Here is a 23,203-nt window from a genome sequence, read left to right as displayed (position 1 = left end):
GAATGGTGGTTTGAGGAGTATACAGGATGTTCCGGAAATATTCGTTCAAATTAAGAGGTAGGGAACAGCAAAACAATTTCAATAGCGAACATACGTTAGGAAACATTTTGTCAGTGGTAATGACGTAAGCTCTTGTGTCGGTATCGCAGACTGGGGTATGTAGAAATCCAAAATTGCTAAATTGCTCTGTGTAAGGATGCCTGGCTCTGGCGTCTGCATGGGATCACACAGATTCATTCGCAACAATCAACGCCTTGTGACAACAACGGTGGCTTCTTTGTAAACACATCAATGCAATCACAACATCAGCGCTTTATGACAACAACAATGAACATTGAGCGGTTTACATATGCTGAAAGGCTGATATGCATCATATACGGGTCTGTGAAAGAAAATAGACAAGCTGTGGGGAGAGCGTATCGACAGCGCTTTCCCAACCGACGGATTCCACATCACCAAACATTCGAATGTCTGCATCGAATGCTACGTGAAACAGGCACGTTCCGAGCAAGTATGCACCGAACAGTGTGAACTCCTGAAATGGAAGACGAGGTTCTGCGACATGGTGATAACACTCCATCTACAAGTTCATTAATATTTGGCGACGTGTTTTCGGTCACGGCTGAGTGGGAAAACATGTGGCACTTTTCGTCCTGGGTCACTTGAAGCTCGTCCGTGGAGCACCACACGCAACATGGAGCCGCAGAGGACAAGGCAGTTGTATGTATCACCAACGAAGCTGTTTTACTTTGTTCATTTTGCTGTTCTCCTTCAATCATGTTACAGTGTGACCTTTATTCAGTCGCTTTTTTTGAAAAACCTGCTTAAATCAGCAATAAGGCACAACCTATGTGTCTAACAGGAGGATGACCAGCCCACATAATGTACATAAAAAATTCTTGGTCATGGAGCAGTGTCGCGTTTAATTAAAGCTTTCCCTGCTGTAGTCTGATGATTTTGTCGAAACTAAGGTAGACGCTTCGCAATACTTTTGTATATAATATATCTTTCTTACTTTTTTGTGTGTTACTGCTCTTTTCTTATGGTCGACGAAGTACTTGATCTGAAATCGGAGAGTTTGAGGTGGGCTTATGCGTCAACTGGTGACTTATGCTACCTGCTGTTATGAAACATTTGAAACTGGATGTAAATTTTCTGTAATGTTACGACAGCTCAGGGTTGCATGCGGTGTCTGTTACTTGTCGTAATGAAGTGCTCAATATGCCCAGCTGCAAGACAGTGAAATGAACGTACTTATACGTAGTATTTTTCTAATGCTGGCGCTTTGCGACCTGATTATCAACCACATTGCCTGCAAGAAATGTGAAGCCTGCCCTCATGTTCCCATGTAGTCTAACATCGGGCCACTGTCATATTCGAATGCCCCACGTAACCTGTCTACTACATGATTCGACCAGCCGACCAAATGGACCCACGACGAGTCCATTTTCAAACTGTGTGAAGTGCTGATAACGCGCCTCACACAGGTATGCAGCATCTCCGTGGGCTTCACAAGAATCACTCAACCTCTAACCTGGTTGGAAGTCAATGTAACTTCGTACATAATCATAGCATCAGCGAGCATGTAAATGATTAGAGTTACAACAGAAACCAGAGCGCATTAGTGTCGTTACCTGGTCTGGCAGAGTATATACAGGGGCAAACAGCATCAGATGTTATTACTGTGAAGGATGTGCTGCGTACTTGTATGAGATAGCGCTATCAGCACATCACACTCACTGAAAGGGAACTCATTGTGGGCCTCCATTTGGCCGGCTGGTCGAATCGTGCAATATCCAGATTTGTGGGACATTCGGACGTGACGTTGGGCCGATGTTAGACTGCATGGGAACCTGAGAGCAGATGTACTCGTCGCCAAGGTTCTGGTCGATCACGTAGGGTCACCGCAAGAGAGCATCGCCATATTGTGCATCAGGCACATCTTAACCTCTTCACATATGCAGCTGCCATCCGAGAACAAGTAATGAACTCCCTGCAACATTCTATCATCCCACACCACTGCCGTGAGACTAACAGCAGCCAGAGTAGGGAAATACTATCCCGTATGTAGGATGGCGTTAATACCGCGCCACAAGCGGTTCCATTTGGAGTGGATTGCTAATGAATGGCGTCACACTGTGCTCAGCGACGACTTACGGTTCTATACTACCGCTGACGATCATCGTCGGCGGGTATGGCAGCAACCTCGGGAGAGGTTTCATGGTTTGGAGAGGCACACTCCCACGCACCGAGGGTAATCTGAATAGAAATCGCTACATCAGGGAGATTTTTGGGCTGGAGTGCCGCTTCCTCGTCAGGTCACGTCACATACTGTGTACGATGATCACCCAAAAAGTTATTGCCACTGCCCACCGCGACGATGGATGCCACCTGGTGGCGCTGAGGGCACGTAACGCGGTAACAAAAGCATGTAAGCGAAGCAGAAACGGATGAGGGGTTACCCTAGCGAAGACATGGGCTGCAAATGGGAAATCCGTTGAGATAAGCGACTCTGACAAAGGGTGGGCTAGATCATTTTTATAAAGAGCCTCTGAGCGAGTGTCTCGGAAACGGCGAAGCTGGTCGAATGTTCACGTGCTGCTGCCGTGAGCATCTACGGAGAGAGGAACCACCACTAGGCGTTAAATGGTTGGACGTCCACGATTCTTCACAGAATGTGGGGGTTGCAGGATTGCGTGCTCTGGAAAGTAGGATAGAAGGTGACCTCTGGCATTTCTGGCGAAAGAGCACAATGCTGGTGCACGCACAAGTGTTTCGGACCACACCGTTCATCGTACATTCTCGACCGTCGATCAACGGAAACGTGTCGGCTCTTCCTATGGATGACATTTTTGACACTTCAGGTCGATGGTCGTCTCGACAAACGTAGTCATCTAGGTGAACGGTGGCTCTAAAACGTGCAGCACGCCGCGGACGCAGGCTACTGGGAGTATTGTGATATGGGAGGCATTCTCCTGCGCTTGCATGGGGCCTATGATGGTAACCTAAGACTCGCTGACAACTGCGAACCACCTGCATCCCATCGTGCTTGATGTCTTCCTCGACGGCGATGTCATCTTTCAGCAGTGTAATTGTCCTTGTCTCGCATCCAGGACCGTGCTACAATGGTTTGAGCAGCATTATAGTGAACTCACGTTGTCATCTCGGTGACCAGATTCGCCTGATGTAAGTCCTATGAAGTCCACCTCGGTCGCTATCGGACACCATCACTGCGTACGCAAATCAGCGGCCCGTTGTTTACGCGAGTTATGTGACCTGTGCCTAGACATCTAGTCTCACATATTACTACAAACCTACCAACAAACTGTCGGATCCCTGATATGCAGAATCAGTGATGTAGTTCCTTCCAAAGACAGGCAAACAAGCTGTTAAGCAGATGGTCGTAATGTTTTGGCTCATCGGTGTACCAAGACGATGCCATAGCTTCGAATACTGAATAATACCACTACTTCCCTTATTCGTCTTACATGCCACCCACCACACATCTCTGAGGTAGGTTGGTCGGCAATTTGCTCGTCTCAAACCTCCAGCAGTCACTGTTGATGCTTTGTAGACTCAGATGGAATTCGAATTTCCCTAGACACGTCTGTCGACCCCGTATGGTATCACGTCAGGACGTTTAAATTCTGTGTTTGTAGTTCACAGAAATCAATTTTCAAAGTAAAAAATCGCATACAGTTCTGTAGTCGTAATCATTTACGTATTGTCTTCTGCTTAATCTCTAGCTTAACAGTCATTTCAGTCACATGTATCTTGCTCAGTGTCATTGCAGAAAAGTCCATCTGAAACGTCAATACGCGGAAAAAATAAGTTGCGTATCATGTGCCCCAATAATACACCACTGCAGGAGTCACGACACGTTTTCAGAGCGGCATTTCTCCCCTAGCTCTCTCGTTCATCCCAAACATGTGTATTATATACTCTGAGTTTGATATCATTAGCACGCATTTCTAAGCTATCGAAATTTTTGTGATTTCTTTTTTATTTGTGAAATCGAGTATAGGAGAAATCCGACACAAAATTTTATCAACAGAAAGTGAGTTATTAAAAGGTTTCAAGAAACAACGTTTCATATCAGTGTTTGAAAATAACGTGCGCATATGCCTGTGTGTTTGAGGATTTACTGGCGTTCAGTAGTGATGTTATTAGCGCATTAGCAGCTGCTGCTACTCTTTATGGGCATATACGTCTATATGAGTTTCTTTAAATGTGCAACGCTTCATTTAGGACATCATATTTTTATATGTATAAAGTGTCTACATCTCGACAATATCGCCAGTTCTGTGTCCTACTTCCATCGCCATATCATGAAATTTGTCGCGATTTTTTTTCCCAAGAAGAGGCCTTATGGGCGATTTTTCGGTTTGTATATGTCTCAAGATAAGTGCCTCATCACTACATTATATCCGCATTTATGCAATTCTACGAAGTATGTGGCATGAATCACTCAAAACATTCGCCATTAAATAATATAATTGATAGCTGAAGCTGGCTGGAAATTGAACACAAGTCCCGAAGTCACACATCGCAACAAAATTTTCTTATATTCCGCAGAGTGTAATCATATTTCTCAATCCAATCTCGCACTTTGATACAAATTCTCTTCAGCAGATAATTAGTGCGCCCCGTCTTTAATGATGTCGACAGAAACCTGAGAGCAAGCAACATGGGAGGGATCATGCGAAGCTCGATTCAGGGAAGGTCCGATGAGAATGCGGACAGCTCGTCGCAGGGGGCCATTTACGTCATGGGCAAAGACCTTGACTCTTAAAGAGGAGGTAAACAGCGTGCCCCATACTGGTTCTGCCTGCCTCGAGGAGCATTCTCGGGAATCCCGCCTGCCCTCGCGCTCTAAACTATAATGGAGGTGCTTTTCCGTTGCCTTTCGTAGTCGTCTCTCGTGCCAAATCTACACATGTTCATACAGTGCTGGTACTTTCGTGAAATACTAGGTGTTGTACCAATTATCTTAGCCTATTTGGAAAATTATCAAATCTTTTCAGTCAGTCTAATATAATCACAATCTTGAAACCAGGCAAAGATGCTTCTCGCTACTCTCCTGTAAAGCTGCTCAGTGTGATCTATAAACTCCTAGAAAGGCTTATTCTAAATCGCATACAAGACGTCATTTAACAAATCATCCCTCTAGAACAAGTTGGCTTTATGAAACAATGGAACTGCTGAAAACAGATCTTAACGTTAACTGTCCCAGTTGAAATTGCTCCGCAGGGTCTAGGGAGGAAAGCAGCTTAGGTAAATTTTCCCAGGAAGATCACTTCTCATAACTCTCCCTTGCACGACACCCTACAAGAGCCAACAACACAAACCACCCTGAGTTGATTCGTAAATTATCAGTTCTTTCGCCGTGACGTTCAAGTGGCGGCAACGCTGGAACTAACATACATCCAACAATGCTCACCTGGTTCAGAATACAACAAAGAAGGTTGTGGTTTCCAGCATACCCCGCCAAGCTTGTTGGAAGCTGAATCGCTTTTCGACAGGTCACGGGAAGTGTGGTATATATAGAGGATGTAACGGGTTTACGTGCAGATATTTCTATTTGTGACTGAGGACTGTGTACTGCACAACTTTACATCAATATTTACGTCATTTGCAAACTAATAATTGTAGTCATTACAAGTCGTGTGTTTTTAGGTTGATTAGTAGCTGCAAGTACATGTGACAAGCCATTAATGCTTATTTTCCCCTGGGCGGCAGGTCAGGTGTCGAAGTGTGATCACGTAGACACAAAACGGTTAGTCTATATTGAAAGGCACAGTCCACTTAGTGGTGCAGTACGACCATGCAGAAAACATCAGTTCGTAAAGTCTGTGACGTGTTTGTGGGAAGACTGCTTGATACGTTGCGCCGTTTCCGAGTTAATTAGCACTGAAGTTCAAAAAATGGTTCAAATGGCTCTGAGCACTATGCGACTTAACTTCTGAGGTCATCAGTCGCCTAGAACTTAGAACTAATTAAACCTAACTAACCTAAAGACATCACACACATCCATGCCCGAGGCAGGATTCGAACCTGCGACAGTAGCAGTCGCTCGGCTCCAGACTGTAGCGCCTAGAACCGCACGGCCACTCCGACCGGCAGCACTGAAGTTAGCCAATCAGGTGGCTGCGCGCGAGAATTCAAGCGGGCCGCTTTTTACAATTAGTGTGAGTTGTTCTCATAGCGTAGATGATAGTGCACGGGACTGCTCAGCCTTTCGCTCTGCTTCGATCCTTACTACCGTCTTACGTCCAATTTTCGTATCGTTCTCTTGTTCGGTTTTAGGAAACCTAACGAGAAAGACGTTTGGCGTCTGTGTCTGGCGCGCCGCTTGAATTTGCGGCAACGGTCTGATTGGCTAGCTTAAATGTAGTTAACTCGGAAATGGCGCAACGTATTGAATTTTTTTCTCAACAACTACTTCTCAGGACAACTTACCCTGCTACATCCTTACAAGTTTTCCGGACTGTTTCCGATCACCCAGTATGTACTGGTAACAAAGTGTAGTGCCAAGCATTGCTGCAGTATTGCAGTAAGACACAGACCATAACAGTAAGAACAAACACGGAGTGTACAATACGATACTCCGTCATAAACATTCCACGTATGTAATATGGGTTATACAAATTCTTTGTATGTTCACACTGCCAACACGTACATAACGCAGCTTTCCATTAAAAATAAAAATTAATTTTTAATATAGTATCTTTCAAAATATTAGTGTGCTGAATGCGCAGTGACAAACATGTGCTACGTTAGAGAGGCATACAACGAGTACGTTATGTAGTTAATAGATATGTACTACATATGAAAAGGAAAGCAGTATTTCACCGCTTGTGCAAGACAGTAGTTAATATTATCGTCACATCGTTGGTAACCAGAAACACATGCCCCTTCAATTGGAAACGTTAAACACAAAGTAATCAATGCAGTAATAAATGTTTTATATTTTCATAGAAAAGAATAACACCTATTAGACCGATTTTACGTATCTTACTATTACTGCAAGACGTCAGTTAAACTTCTCAACATATCGCTGGCTGCTGAAAATAATGCACTTGCGTGTCACTTACAATTCTAGATGTAAAAGACAAAATAACCCACTTATTGACAATTGTGTACCCATCGAAATGAGCAATGAACCAAAAAGTGACTAGTTAATTATTGTTTCATTCTTGTATCGACATTTAGGAACGAATGGCTTCATTCAGATTGCTGCTGTATTGGGATTAGGCAGATACTGTGTTTCTACATCGTGTCGCGATTATCTACATAAATACTGACATGAAATTGACGTCAGGTCTTTCGACGTTTAGTGAAAGTATTCGAGGATCACTCTCGTCGCAGGACGCTACTTGTGAAGCCTTCGTCTTTACTTCTACCTCTGTTTCTTTCATTCTTTTGTAAGTGATGAGACATTTACTACCAAATTCGTTCAATACTTATAAACCAAATTCGTTCAATACTTATAAACCATCTACGGGAAGTCATATTGACCGACATTTTAACGTTACATACAGTAAATAAAATCCCGCCTCTGCTACAAAGTCTTTTATGAATTATGCAACTAGTTTCGCAGGATCAGACCTTCCTCTTCAGGCACTTTAACATGGTGCCTGAAGACCGAGGATCAATCCTCGGAAACTAATTTCACAATTAACAAAATATACTATGGCAGAGGTGAAATTTTATTTACTTCATTTACTAAATTATGGACACGTCGTAACATGTGTGCACTCATGTGTAGGGCAGGCAAAAACAGCTACCCTGATGTACTGCAGCATGACTGTTGCAGGGCAAATCTAGCCTACTTATGTCGAAGTTTGCAGAGGGACTTACAGTTCCCGTCATAATGGTCTGATCTCTCTCATTGTTATTTTGTGATGTTTGATGTACACGAGAAGTTAAAAGATCTACATTTGTTCCAGATTAAGACATCAACGCGACTGTCACAGACAGTCACACGCACCACTTTGGCTGTAGTTGTTATGTAACTTGTTACTTTTGTTCTACAATATCACTTTTATTGTGTTAACCGGTTTTCGGCTTGCAAGGCCATCTTTAGACATTTACTGAGTATTGTCATCACAGAAGTTACAATGTTTGAAAAACAGCATTGGAAGAGAAGTAACATGTCTAGGCTGAAGCAGAAACATACCATAAGTAACATCTTTGACAGTGTGGTGGTAATGGAATCAAAAAGTAAAAAATTGAACAGTAAATAAGTAAAAATGGAGTAGACAGGAAAAACTTTAACACAAAATAGTAACAGCATGCCTACATAACAGTTTTCATTAATAAACAAAACTAATAAAATAAAATAAAATTAGTACTTGACAAGGCTACATCAGGATGAATAAAACATGGACAGTAATACACAAACCAATTAAAAGAAGAAACATTTATCAATGTAACTACAGAAGACGGAAGGAACTTAAGCAATATCAATAAGATAAACAGAAATAAATAAATGCAAGAATATGGAGGAGTTTGAGGGAACATACAGTAAATGCAATCTTCGAGAGTGTGGTGGTACTGCATTTTAACATTAACATTATATTCAAAACTGTGGCTATGTAACAGTATGCATTAAATAAATGAACCAAATAAAATATAAACAACATTTGATGAGACAACTACGAGAGTTGTTAAACATGGACAGTAATACAAGTATCAGTTAAAAGAAAGCCTTAACAATTGAAACTACAGTCTACAAGGATTACGCAGACAACTTCAATAAAACAAAAGAACTTAATGAACACAGGAAAATGGGAATATGTAGGAACAGACAGTGTGGGAAGTAATGAACAACAGAGATGGTTGTATGAAGTTTAGGAGAGGAGAAGTGTTGAGCTGTGTCTGGTCATTTAGGATTAGATCTGGACTGTGAGCAAGATGTTTGTTAATTTCCAGGGCTTCCAGCAGGTTGAGTTTATAGTCTTTGTAAGCTAAGCGAAGTACATAAGACACTGTCTGGTAGTTGTGACCCTCACGCAGTACATTCTCAGCAATTGCAGAGTCAGAATTCTGCAACCTCCAGCTGGGTTCATGTTCAGCCAGCCTAGTTGCTATGTCTCTGAAGCAAGAGAGATATAATATTGTTATACAAAGTACCGATGGAAGATTCTGTTAACATTCCTACTGATTAATTTAAACTCATATCTCGTCCATCTAACCCACGTTTTCAAACGCTTTTGTTTGTATGTGCATGTGTGTACCCATGCGAGGAGGAGACACAGATCGAGAGTGAGAGAGAAGCAGACATAAGAAGCGATCACATAAAACGGTCAAATACATCTTCTCCTCTCCTTCACGAATTGGGCCTTTGACCCGTCCCATCAAATGCGTAGTAAAATTATTTACTTTTTTATTTATTGTGATTTTTGGAAGGATCAACTGCCACATTCTTCCCGTTGATTACACACGATATTCCAAAGAAATGAACAAGGGATGTAGATTCCTGCACGCGAAAATCTTACGTAATAACATACTGTATAGTTACAGTTTTCCATATTCGTGCGCACAGCTCACACTCAAACATGAAACGGCACGAAATGATGCAAATAACCATAAAGAATACTCCCTGTATATTCAATCGAAAGACTTATTTACACCAAAATTGATATGTCTTTTTGGTTTTCTAGATATTGACCGATCTGCCTTCGTTAACTATCAGCAATATCACCTTTTTTGTCCATGCCACTTTCGGGATTTCTTAAGTATCTTTATTCGCTCTACACCATTTTATCCGTAATGTTACAAATCTTTATCATTTATTGCCTCGATCCGTGGAAATATTAACGTATTTCTTCAAACCCCAAGTTAATACTGAGCATCTGATTTATTACTTTCTCTATGAATCAACATGACAGCAACCCGTCCAATCACGTTCCCAAAACATTAATATCTATACTCGAGTAAGTTCGAAAGTAACTGACTAAAATAGAAATTGTACCTATGTAGTTAAAACTGCAAGGTCAACCTTTTAATAGACACTACACTTGATAATGACCATCTTCCATTAAAAAAAATTTAAGAGATTGTCAAACGTCATCCACATATTCTGACTTTCCACGCAGCTGCAAAATTCGATATCCTAATATCGAAAGAGAAAATGACTGTCACTCTTTCTACTATTCATCTTAGACAATAGCATCTAGACAATAGCATCTATGGTGTCAGCTCTTAACAGTCCCAAGATTTTAGGCCTATGTTCAGTTATGTTTTTTCGCTGCCAGAATGACTGACTCTCAAAGATATTCACAATAAATGTTACCTACGGTTAAGTTACTACCGCAGATTCCTTGAGAATCACGTGTAGCTTAGCATGTCTCCTCAAATCTCAAAATTGCCTATATAAATCTTCAACTGAAAGTGAGTTTGATAAAGGTTTTCGTTCGGAATGGCGGCGATCAAAACCTTATATTAGTCACGTAACTTAATCACTCATATTCGTTAGATGCAGACGAAAATATCTTCCTTCTATTCTTACGTGTTCTCTGAAAGATATTTCACGTGTGTTGAACTCGTGGAAAACTTTTAACGTGCTATGTTCGTACTATACAGTCATTATAATGTTTCTTGAGCCGCCTGTTCATTCACATCTGCAATACGTCTGTAATCTAAGTCCCATATCGACGGAGAGGTTTTGTATATTTGTTTCTTCTAATACTGCTACATGTTCCTGGCATTCCATATACAGCTGGAGCGAATGAAAATGTACGATATGTAATCCTAATTGAAGAAAGACATTAAAACAAACATAGGCACAATTTCGTAGTCTTACTGGATCGTTTAACAAGTAAACAATAGAAACATAAATAGAAAACAAAAGTTTGTTCCAAAATTTAAGGACAAAGAATCAACAGATCTTACCTCAAATTATGCACCTGGATACGGAGACCTAACACTTTCCTACATCTGCTCCTATGATTTGATTGCTGTCTTATTAACTGTACTGTCTTTTCTCTCTTCCATGATGGCTGTATTATAAGGAACGAATTACTGGAACTATGATCTTCAACAGTTAACCTCCGATGGAAGACATGCTAGGAATTCCTGAGATTGTTAGTCCGCTTGTTTGAAGAACCTTTTCTATTTCACTTTATTCACAGCACTAGCACACAATGCTTTCTCACACCTGTGTATCATACCATTTGTTTAAAACAAATGAATCTGAGCACAAAGGGAAATAATTTAAGAACTCAAATATTCCACGATGCTTTTGCAGAAATCCTACTATTTCAAACATAATGAATGATTATTGAGTAACAATCAGGAAAAATCCAGAGCGAAACTTTTTAAATTTTTTTGTGTTGGTCACAAAGCGTTATACACACAGCTATTTCTCTGCACTAGGAGAAAAATAAATTTTTCGTACAGCAAAATTCCTCTCTTCCCCGTGTATGACATGTACTTTACGTATTTATAAACTTCAATTTAAGATTACTTTTCTCGAAAGTCTAGAATATATTTTTAGGAGGTTTCTAGAATATATTTTTAGGAGGTTTGCCTTGCAAAGAAAGATAAAACTTCGTGATCACAGATGAAACTTAGAGCTTTTTGTGTCTGTCCACAGCACTGTAAACAGCGCCTCAGTAATGATTTTGAAATTTGCATTGCTGACTCTTCATTATCTACAGACCGATCTCCATCAAGATTATTACCTAACTGATAATTTTTTAGATTTTTGCAACTGATCCCCACTTTGGCTTGATTTTTTATCGCTTTACATGAATTTTGCGTGTGTTTTATCTTCCTCTGAGAAATGAGCTGCATGTAGTAACATTAACTTAAGAGTCCACCTCACTGAATGTGCTCCTGCTTTAGGCTACTTAAAAAATAACATAAGAAAAACTATACTAGCGTATATTAGCTGTGAAATAATAGTTTGATATCCTGTAACTTACTCTGGATTAAAGCAAGACTTATTTTTCGCTTTGGCGTCGCCCTGTTGAGCCCATTCCAATCCACGCGCTCAATTCACGGCGAGTCTTTGCGTAGTCCTCGCGTTACGAGAGATTCTCTCGTTGACTTTTGGTTTTGAATGTGTTCACCTTTGAACTTGCCTAAAGCAACATTTATCGACAAGTTTGATGTAGTAGTCTTTTTTTGCAGCAGTTACACAAACAAGTTTTATAAATCAAAGTACTTTTTCTTGCCACAGTTTTATATTTAATTATTAGACACGTTTCGCTTCTTTATATTAAAGCTATAGCAAGTTAATTTTTTTCTGGAATGATACAGTTTTGCTGTCGTGCAAACGTAGGAAGTTTGGAAGCAGTTCATGCTATATTTTTTCATAAATAAAATGTTAGTCACTCGTCTGTGTTTCCAAGTAACTACAAGTAACATTTTATACAATTTATGGAATATTCCGCCGGTTCTTAGAGGAAAGTAGAAACTTGAATACAACGTATTAACGTTTCACAATAATATTATTAGTTCGTTATGAACCAGCTTTCGGCTTCTTAGGCCATCGTCAGAAATTTAATGTTGAACAGATAGTCCACACAACGTCACACCGAAAATTCATAGCTATACAAAGAATGCTGTACAAAGGTATGTGACATTTTATGACTATATCGATACAGAACAGGAGCTTGTTCCAATACCAATAAAGAGACTCTGGACAAATTTTATATTCCAATATTAAAACTAAGCGAGTGTATAAAGTAGATATGTTCTACAAGTGAGTAATGGCACAGACCACTATGTCATATGGAAAAACTGGTGAAGGTGATGAACAGACCGAAAAAAGGGAGAAGAAGAATGACGTCTATGGACTGTGGGTGTGGAACAGTTATAACAAGCTTATTAGCTAATAGTGAGAGGAGTAATAGCCGACTGCTACTTTAATAAGGGTGAGTAGTGGAACTGTGTTTGGTCATTAACGACCAAGTCTGGATTATTTGTTTGGTGTTTATTAATGGCCAGAATTCCAAGTAATGTTTGTTTTCTCCCTTTAGTTACTTTACGGAGGACGTCACATTTCGCATCACATGAATGCCATTTATTCAGAGCGTGTTCAGCAAAGGTGGAATCTTTCTTTCTCAGTCTCCAATTCCTTTCATGCTCATTCAGTCTAATGGTTATAGCCCTAGCTCATCGACCTTCATATAATTTGTCACACAGACGGCAGGAAATTCTATAAATTCAACTCTGTCCTATAGAGAGAATGTTATCTTTGCTGCTGAACAGGTGGGCAACAGCATTCCTATTGTAAAAAGCTATGTATATTTCCTGGACTTTAGTTTCCTGGCAAGAACCTGTGAGGGCCTACCCGCATACAGCATCGGGCCAATTTGCTATCAGTGTGGTTTTGTACTATCTGAGGTAGATAAAAGAAGGCTGTTATCATCCTCTGTCTCTTCATTTTCCTGAGTATATCGTCAATCAGTGTAGGACCATAATTACTGTATGCTATTTCTTTAATTATTTTCAAAATCTGGTTTGGTTTGGGGTACAGATACTAGGCGGTGCAACTTGGAGTGGAAGGATGCATGTTTATGTGATATGGGATGCTGGGAACTGGCTGATATTACTGTGTCTCTTGAGGTTGCTTTCCTTTGTATCTTAAATAAATGCTGTTGGTTACTGATGTCAATGGTAAGGTCGAAAAAGTTGCTGGAGTCTCCTGCCAAAACCATTGTATTACAACATGCTCATGTTTTGTATCGATATAGTCATAAAATGTCACGTATCTTTGTACAGCATTTTTGTACAGCTATGAATTCTCGGGGTGAAGTTGTGTAGACTATCTGTTCCACGTTAAGTTATCTGACTATGATCTAAGAAGCGGAAACGGTTTTTAACGAACTAATAAATATTATTGTGGAGCGTTAATTCGTTGTATTCAAATTATTAATAGTAACATTCTATGTAAAAATTGTGGTGTGAACTGTTTCCAGTCTTTATGTAGAACGTGTAAATACAAAGCTGTACATAATTCTAGAAACACAATCCAAGGAATAAGAATATAAGGCATAAAGGTAGAACGCGACTGACCATTAAATATTACACTGCAACAAGAAAAAGACTGATTTATAAAAGGATTATTAACATGGCATTGAATTTCAGCTTACATTATTGTGTCTGTAGAATTATCCTTCCTAGCCAATTACCTACGTATACGATTCAGGCCTGGATCGGTTATGTTCTGAACCAGTAGCATTTGTTCAGAAAATAGTAGTTTTGTACGGTATGTCTCACATACAACAGTATAACGAAGTTCATTGGAGCGTACTTCACTTACGATGGTAAGCCAATCAGCTGCTGATGGCAACAATAGTGTTCTGAAGTGTATTATTCGTTTTTCGCCTTGCTATTCAGTCATACGATAGTTTTACATGAAGAGATTAAGACATATAGTAAAATCAAGAACACCCTTTAGATAGTGGTGGCTAACAAGAGCTTTAATGGTTATATGAATGTAGAAATTAAGCTCCTGTAACAAAACAGTTCGCATTTTGTCAGGAGCTCTGTTATTTATGTAAAAACTGATAGTGAGCAAAGATATTCCGTACACCAAATCAAATCGATAAAAACACAGTTCCTAAATGTTTTGTAGCAGCAGCGATTAAAGAAATAGTCAAAATTGAAGAAGTTTGGCCTTTCTGCGAGGATAGGGAGCTCCTTTCTTCATGAACGTCAATCAGGGATGTGATAAACATTTGATGAGAGGTTTTAGAATTATTTTCTACTAATTTCTATAACATTTCGCTTCACCTCATTGCAACTACACTGTGTACAAACGAATTCGAACGTATTGAGTAGTAAAGCGGTTGCTGAAATTCGTGCTCTTTGTTCGTAATCATCATTGTTTTTCTAGATCTCGAATATTTCGTTGCAGCGTCTGTATATACGTAAATTCTTTAAGTAATCGCTACGGTGCTTTAATTATTCCGCTGTTGTTGTTTCTCGTGTCCTTACGTGCTATTTATTACTGGTAACGTATAAGGGAAACAGTGTGTCTTGAATCCCACGTCCTTCAAATAACGTACAGGTGTTCTTCTACTATTCTCTTACTTCTGCGTCCAGTTGAAGAGGTAAGACCGTCACGTGAAAGGCAATAGGCCACGTTGGCGAAAACAGCAGCATTTTTGTATATGAAAAAATACAATGGTTCCTATCTATAGCACCATTTTATTATTGGCTAACATATTCGTAAGCAGTGGAGTAACAACTCAAAGAGTCAGAGAAAAACCATTGTTACATAAAGGAATTCCCGTACTAACTAATGACCCGAATTTCAATTTGTTACCTAGGAAACGGGTTAGATTTAGAATCTTTGGCAGCAGGGAAAAACATAGATTGTTTAAACAAACTTCATTAACATACAGAACCTATACAGTTTCCTACTTCAGTGATATTGTTAGGTCTTGCAATAAATGAGCGTTTGTGAGGGTTGTATGCATGGTAAATAAGTACACAAGTCGTCACTACATAGTCAAGATCAAGATTCGGTCCGCAAATGATATATCGGTGCTTGACCTGTGACTGAAGGCTATTGTGTTTCGCAGCTGTAACTGATATAATATTATTCATCTAATTAACTTAACACACATGTAAGACTATTGCGCCTTTAGCGCACTGTAAAAATTAAATGCTGTTAGTTGGCCTGTTTCTAAAGAGATTAATTTATTTCGTATGAGTAGAATTTTTGATAAATCACCTATCTTGCAATGGCTGCCTACTCAACATAACTGTAATTTCGCTTGCAAATCGATGAAATGCTTTGGCCGTGAGTTATGTCTATCTGAGAATCGATCACAACTGACATTGCTAGTAGCGTGACACAAAATAGCGTTACCGATTACCTGGATCATAGCAGCCCATACTCTGTGTTCTAAAGGAAGACTGGAATGCTTTGTTGCAGATCGGTGAAGACACTTCGTTCCATGCCGTGTTCATAGAGTTCACAATATATATATATATATATATATATATATATATATATATATATATATATATATATATATATGACGTGAATTCAAAAATTGTCAATCTTTTTAGTGTGTTTTAGAAATGTTTCGAATATACACATTGAATAATTACTGTGAACCACATACATTACTGCTGAGTCTTAAAATGTCTTTGATCTTCGCAAACGAAACAATCGTTACACAAGAAACTTTTGGGTTGTTTTTATTAGTCTATCTCTCTCACTTTGGCTCAGTTTGATAGTGAAGTGACGCTTCAAATGTTCTAAACGCAACTGACTGATAATTTCGTATTTAGCAGTGCAGCTAGGGGCATTTAGACTTTATGTGGTATACATAATTATTAACCCACGATATTCTGTCACTGACGTCCACCGGATGAATGCAGTTGATGTAAACTGCACAGTTATGACCAACACACAACATATTAAACAGAATTTGTGAAGATTTTTTACAAATTTTGTTCGTAAAATCGTTTGTATCAAGGGTGTAAGTCTGCGGTACACATATGGCAGAGAAAGGGAAATGCGTTAAGAGGAGTGAAACCCAAAATAGAAAAACTCCCATTGCTAGTATAATACAGCCTAATGTCACATACAATACATCACATTGATTGTTAAATTCGCGTTATTCTACTATAGGACAAAATAGTGCGAAATGTTTATTTATGTTCATTTAAGATTAAGGTGAAAAATAACGTTTATAGCTCGCTCCACATTCATTTTCATTTGTTTGCTTCCATCGGGGCCAGATGGACGAAGGAAAACTACTTTAGTCACTGTAGTTACTAAGCAGTAAAGTGTTCAAAAACTTCAAATGATAATAACGATAACAAACTGAAATTCTGAAAGCTGAATTATCAGAGGACACCCAGAAATTATAGAAAACGTTCTCACGCGGGGCTCCGTATGTATATATATTTTACGGCGAATTAGCAGAAAGCATAACTCGCTGAAAGCACACAAATAACCCAGCAAAATATACAAGATGCTGCTGTTTACACCACAATACCATCTCGTGGCTCTCTCTATATTTTCTGTGCATGTAATATTGGGAATGCTATGTAATACTAGTTGTACCAACCCCGTAGTTCCTACAATTAATCGGCATTGTGTTTTGGGTGCGAAGGAACTATGGCAACATCGTGATGGTATGGATGAAAGGCTACTCTGGTATACCGGGAAATGAACAAGTAAATGTCCCAGCAAAGCAAGCAGCTCTACATGGAGCTATTAAATTTGACAAATTTCCTCTCACAGATATGATACCCATGCTCAGAAGGCCGTTGTCATCGAACGGGCAAGAGGAGTGGTCGAGGACATCTAAAATCAAAGACAGACACTACACACTAATTCGTCCTATCATTCCAAGAGTACCTTGGTATAGTAAAACACAAACATCAAGAAGCTTCACGACAGTTATAGCACAGCTGACATTTAATCAATGGAAGTTCAACAAACACGTCCGTCTGGCGAACTTAAGCACCACTCTTCTATGCGTTTGCGGAGAGGAAGATCCAAACCATATATTCCTACATATCCTTGGACCACGTAAAACATAAACGTACCTGCAAGTAATCTTCGGACTCATCGTCATTGTACCCCGACAGCTTCCAAACCTTCTAAGCGTCCAACGATATAACAACTTATAAAACACTGTACGAGTTCGTCAACAGTGCCAACATCTCGATATAGCTCCCTACACTTAACTGACTATGTTACCACATACTACTGAGCAGGATGTGTAAAGTTCATCCTACAAATGTATGTCAGTATGTACCTCCTATATGTGTGTGACTGAATACTGGTGTATCTATGCGTATGGCCATAATGCCCAAATCTGAATCTTGTATACTGTTGTCAGTTATATCTAGATGGTACAAGGACCTACGCAGATATTCGATTCTCTATCAGCAGTTTTTGAAACAGCTGTTACAGAATATACAAAAGAACATTTTAGTGATAATTAAGATACATAGTCATTCATATAGATTTAATTGATATATCCCAAACGTGTACCAACAACGATTTATCGTTTCTTATTGTGTTACCACTAGGATTTTTATAGAATATTGCCTCTGTGTACCCTGTCTTATATTTTTGTCTTGTTTACTCGTTTCACTACACTGTGGATTTAAAATCAGTTATTTGTCGTATCTGTCGAATCGTCAAAACAAACTGTAGTATAATATTTCCAGTGTTGAAAAGCATGTTTGGACACATTCCGAATGCCAATAACTTTAAAAAGAGTGCGATGTCAGAGTTCCATATCATTGTAGAAGGCTAATCATTCATAGACAGAAATAATCATTCCTTTACAACATCTGAGTTGCACTGCTGTCACAACTATAGGAAAAAATCGACATGTCTTCGATCACTCTTCTTAAAGGAGGCCTATATTTGTATTTACGACGTGGATGCTTTAGACAAACCGTTCATTACAATTTGGGTAGCGTCTAATTTCAACCTACACATTCTGAACATTCTCTTCATGTAAACATTATAAGCAAATTATTAAGAGACCTGCCCCGTATTGCTGTCCATCTTCCGTAATTCTCTGTTCTGTGTAGCGCGACATTTAGCGAATTCGCTGTATTTTCCGGTGTACGATTGGTTCATTGCGCACTAGTACCAAATCGGAGACATCGTAAGAAACTGACACCCATATTCGTATTTGACGATGTAGATATTCTTCCAACAGACAATTTAAAACGATAACGCTTAATTCCTAGTGAATGATATGTCCACAAATGTGTGGGATATGTTGCAGCTCTTTTATAAATCTATTTGCTACATAGTTTAAATGGGATACAGGTAGATCACAAAGCATTTATTCGTCCAACGCATCTAGAGTGCAAGGAAGTGATGCCGTGTTCCGACTACATGACCCGTATCAAGAGCAGGTAGGCTGCTGCCTTGCCCGTAGTGAAAACTTAGTTAGCTAAGAGAATACGATACTGTACTCCCAAAGAAGGCGTATTTTTAGTCAGTAGCATGGCCACGATGCGAACCCAAATACTAGACCACGTTCGAAAGCTGCACAAATCCTATAATCGATTAAGTGATTTTCTTTAATGAACGGACGCTCTAGTTGATATTTGTTTATTGTGTTTGGAAAAAATAACAGAAATTAACTTCCAAAATTTCTATACCAAGTTAGTCAACTGTGGTACTTAAAAAAATGTGAATGATGTGAATTCTTGGGCAAATTTCGAGCACACGGAGGGCACTAATTTTTCCTTCCCACGCCGTCAGAGCGCAACCTCTAGTTACCCGATGGAGTGTTATGTGAATATCACACTAATAATGTGACTCTCACGTAAATCTGACTTAGACGAGGAATGTTATGTGAAGATAACACTAATAATGTGACTCTCATGTACTGTTCATGTCTGACTTAGAGCGACACATATACAGCGTGTCGCAAAAGCAACGGCCAGTACTCGAGTATGTGACAGGAACGATCATTCCGAGCAAAATAGTCCGGTAAACATGGGCTTAAAATCCATACCTTACGAGATATGAGCACTTCTTCATCTTCAGTGCTGCGAAATAAATCTCTTCAACTGCAGGCTCTTCACTTTCCATATTTTCGGTGGGGTAACTATGCACCAAAACAAGCAAAAATTGTCTAGTACACAGTGTCTCTCTAAAGCTTGCTACTGGTTGGCTGATATTTTTCAACCTTTTCAGACGAAAGTGCATACCTTAAGAGCTATGAGCACTTGTTCAGTGGAAGAGATGAATTTCACAGAAGCGAAGGTGAAAAAGTTCTCACGGCTCCTTACGCATACACGTTAGAGCCCATGTTTACGGGATACTTTTTTCTTGGTTTGGTCCATACTAACACCTTTCAGTATATGGAAAGCAAAGAGCTTGTAGTAGAAGAGATTTGTTTCACAGTATCGAAGATGAAGAAGTGCTCGCGGCTTTTAAGGTGTACAATTCAGAGGCCATGTTTGCTAGAGTTTTGACTTCGAATGATCGTTCCTATTAAATTCCTGATTACTGACCATTCCCCTTGGACACGCTGTGTATTGTTGTGGTTGAAGTGGATTTTTAATGTAACTGACCAGTACAACGCCTGTAGCAGTTGCGTTAAATGCTCGTTTCTGCTACACGCTTATGTTCGTAGACATGAGGAGAAAAAAACTTATTTCTGGTCGCGGCGCTGACCAAAATCGTTTTTCTCAAAAATATTTTTTAAATTAAAAGTCCTCACAGTTTCACATTTACGCTGCAACCCACTAAAGAATGCTTGATTTGCGGTATGTGTCGTATTAAAAAAAATTTCTCAATTAAAATAACGCAATAACAGAATGACGGTTGTGTAGATTAGCCTCCACACTGGGAGAATTGGTAGTAATTTCCACCAAATAGCGTTAATCGTGTTTCGGACAAGCGTCTCTGCTTCAACTAACGACTGAGCAGCGGCGCAGCCTTCAGTCAATCGTAGTGGGAGAAGCCATGACTTGGTCGAAGATTTGGAAGATCAGATCGACATTTCACAATAGATATTAATTAATTATTTTCAATCTCATTTTCTAAATACGCTTCATGGGGGAACTAGCCGTCCGTAAAACAGGCTATAAAGTATTTCACAACGAGATTCAGAATGATCACTTTGGCGGAGAATAACTTCTTCCTATTTTGCTTCCATACCCCCACTCCCCGGCATCTTTCATAAATTAATCTAACTAGTTCCTCAAAACATGATACAACACATAATGGATGGCCAGATTGTAACCGTACAATACAGTGACAATATCAATACATCAGTATTTCTGGAACAAGAGATATCGCTGATGATGACTAGTTCTGTAAGCCTACATATCAATAGGTCGATCTCGGTGATCATTCCCATTATTCTAATTTCGCGCGTCTGGTGTACGCAATACGAACTCCAGTCAGTACCAGTAATCTAGCATAAAAATGTTAAACTTATTTTCCAACATGTTCCGAAGTCCTGAACATGATACACGAACCACAAAAGTAGTTCATTTGGAATTTAACACAATTCTCAATACACTGTTTTCTGTGTCATCTCCTGTAATTTACGCCTACGGCTACTTTTTTACATGTAAATAAACACGAGTGTTCGACAAGATTACAACTATTTACTGTGAACTGCGTTCTAGGATGTAACTGACGTTCTAGAGCAGGGATTCCCAAACTTTTCCACTCACGAAACACTTTAAGAATCCTGCTATTTTGATGGAACAACTTGTTTTATTTTTGAAGGTTACTAAATTAATAATTTTGAAAAATGATAAAAACTTATTTTATTCAGTGATTACTTCAAACTTAAATCATAATTAATAACATAGAAATTCTAATACAATGTTAAAAAGAAAGAAAAACGTCAAAAAACGCCACGTTATTAATAGTTGTTAGTAAAGGACTATTCACTTCACACGGAAAACCAGTGTTCCACAGGCAGTTTGGGAAACCCTGATCTAGAGACTAGGTACGTGTCTCCCTCTAGAAGTGGGTAATCATTTCTTATCCGTTTTTTTCTTCAGACTAATGATATTGCATTAGATGCAAAGTCTAAATGGAGAGTATACAATAATTTTTGAAATATAATGGAAAGTGTAAGGCACCATTTGTTTCTGGATGGGATAAAAGGTATTTATGCACCAATATTCAATACATAAGTAATTAGCATTCTTACATTCCTGCAAAATTGTATTTGCATCTAGTTGCAGATGTCAAGAACTCTAATCTTCGGAAGTTGAAATAGTTTGAACGAATCCAAAATTTAGAACTAATTTTATGTTTTGGTAATTAAGAAGAATGTACTACAATGACTGCAGTGCACAGTGAACCCTGTCATCTACACATTAAGAAAATCGTGCCAACAACAATAGGAACGTAGCCTGAAATCAGACCTACATACCATAGAACGTTATACTAATAACGGCGTTTTTAGGTCGGATTACATATAATTTGGCTGTTGTTAAAGTTTTTCTGCAAAAGACGTCAATAATGTTGTATTGTTGGCGGCCAACAACCAGAGGACAAACCGCAATAGAGCGTCGTCGTCATGAAATTTGAACACGTTGACAGGGATAAGAACGTTTTTACGGATGACAAAATTTTTGGTGCGAAAGCCACAGTATGCGTTTGGAAACAGAATCCTCCGTATTGACACAAGTAGAAAAGAATTCAGTATACATATAAACAAAATTTTGCTTACACTTGACGGAACAGGTCACAAAATTTTATTCACCATGAGACATCGAGAGAAAAATATGTTGTAATGGAAAAGAGTCAGAAGTGTCATTTGAACACGCTGTTAGTCGGATAAGACTGCTTTTGTAGACACGTAAACAAACGCTTTGCGCGGAATTCGCGCGTGACCCGGAAAATAATGGGACCGAGGCCAGGGGCGTGTGGCGCTGTCACAGGGTGCACGCACGCACGAAATGCGTGCGCCGGGGAGGCGTGTCCTGGCGAGCAAACTAGCGCAGGATTTTTCCGGACTTTCGGACAGCGGCGCCCGCAACAGACGCCGGCGGCCGCGCAGGAGCCATAACAGCGGCCGGACAGCGCGGAACATTGTCGCCGAGGTACTCACGCGTTCCGTTGTTGTTGCGGCCGAGGATCTTCTGCTGCTGCAGACCCGAGGGTCCCGGGCTCATGTACTCGCGCGGGTCCATGTGCACGCACACACACGCATCACACACTCACCGGCGGCCGGCGGAATGCCGTCTGATTCATGCTCGAGATATAAGTGCGCGGGGCGGGGAGGAAGGGTAAAAACTCGCCAGCCGCAGAGGCAGCGGTAGGGCGCAGAGAGGGGGCAAGTGCGCAGCGCGGGGGGAGGGAGCGGCGCCCACAAAAAGAGAACCGGGGGAAAAAACTTGAAAGCCTCACTGAGGTACTGCCGGAGGAAAAAAAAAGACGGCGCCGACGAGCTGGCGAGCGGCGAGCGGGCGGCCACCGTGGCGGCCGCCGCGGCTGCTGCCGCCTGCCGGCGGGCTGCGGCGACCGCTGTGCGCGAGTGCGGCCGGTGGCGGCGCTGCCGTTCCTGCGCTGTGCGCAAGCGCGAGCGCTCGGTTCTTCTCGGGACGTTTCGGCAACAGCCGTGGAAAGCGCGAATTTCAGAAGTACTATCTACATCTACATTTATACTCCGCAAGCCACCCAACGGTGTGTGGCGGAGGGCACTTTACGTGCCACTGTCATTGCCTCCCTTTCCTGTTCCACTCGCGTATGGTTCGCGGGAAGAACGACTGC

The 23,203-nt window shown here is 40.2% G+C and overlaps 1 protein-coding gene across 1 annotated transcript in view; it reads right to left on the bottom strand.

Annotated features, from left to right (window-relative positions):
• The window catches only part of LOC124740834 (NGFI-A-binding protein homolog), a 422,236-nt gene extending 399,334 nt beyond the window's left edge, over positions 1–22,902 (bottom strand). Inside the window, exon 1 of the mRNA XM_047248635.1 lies at positions 22,542–22,902. Coding sequence (XP_047104591.1) covers positions 22,542–22,623 — 82 coding nt within the window. The 5' untranslated portion in view covers positions 22,624–22,902. The remainder of the gene's footprint in view (positions 1–22,541) is intronic.
• Between the last annotated feature and the right edge of the window lie 301 nt (positions 22,903–23,203).

The sequence above is a fragment of the Schistocerca piceifrons genome, chromosome 1 (genome assembly GCF_021461385.2).
Source record: "Schistocerca piceifrons isolate TAMUIC-IGC-003096 chromosome 1, iqSchPice1.1, whole genome shotgun sequence".
In the NCBI taxonomy this organism is placed as follows: domain Eukaryota; kingdom Metazoa; phylum Arthropoda; class Insecta; order Orthoptera; family Acrididae; genus Schistocerca; species Schistocerca piceifrons.
This window is presented reverse-complemented; position numbering and strand designations above follow the sequence as displayed.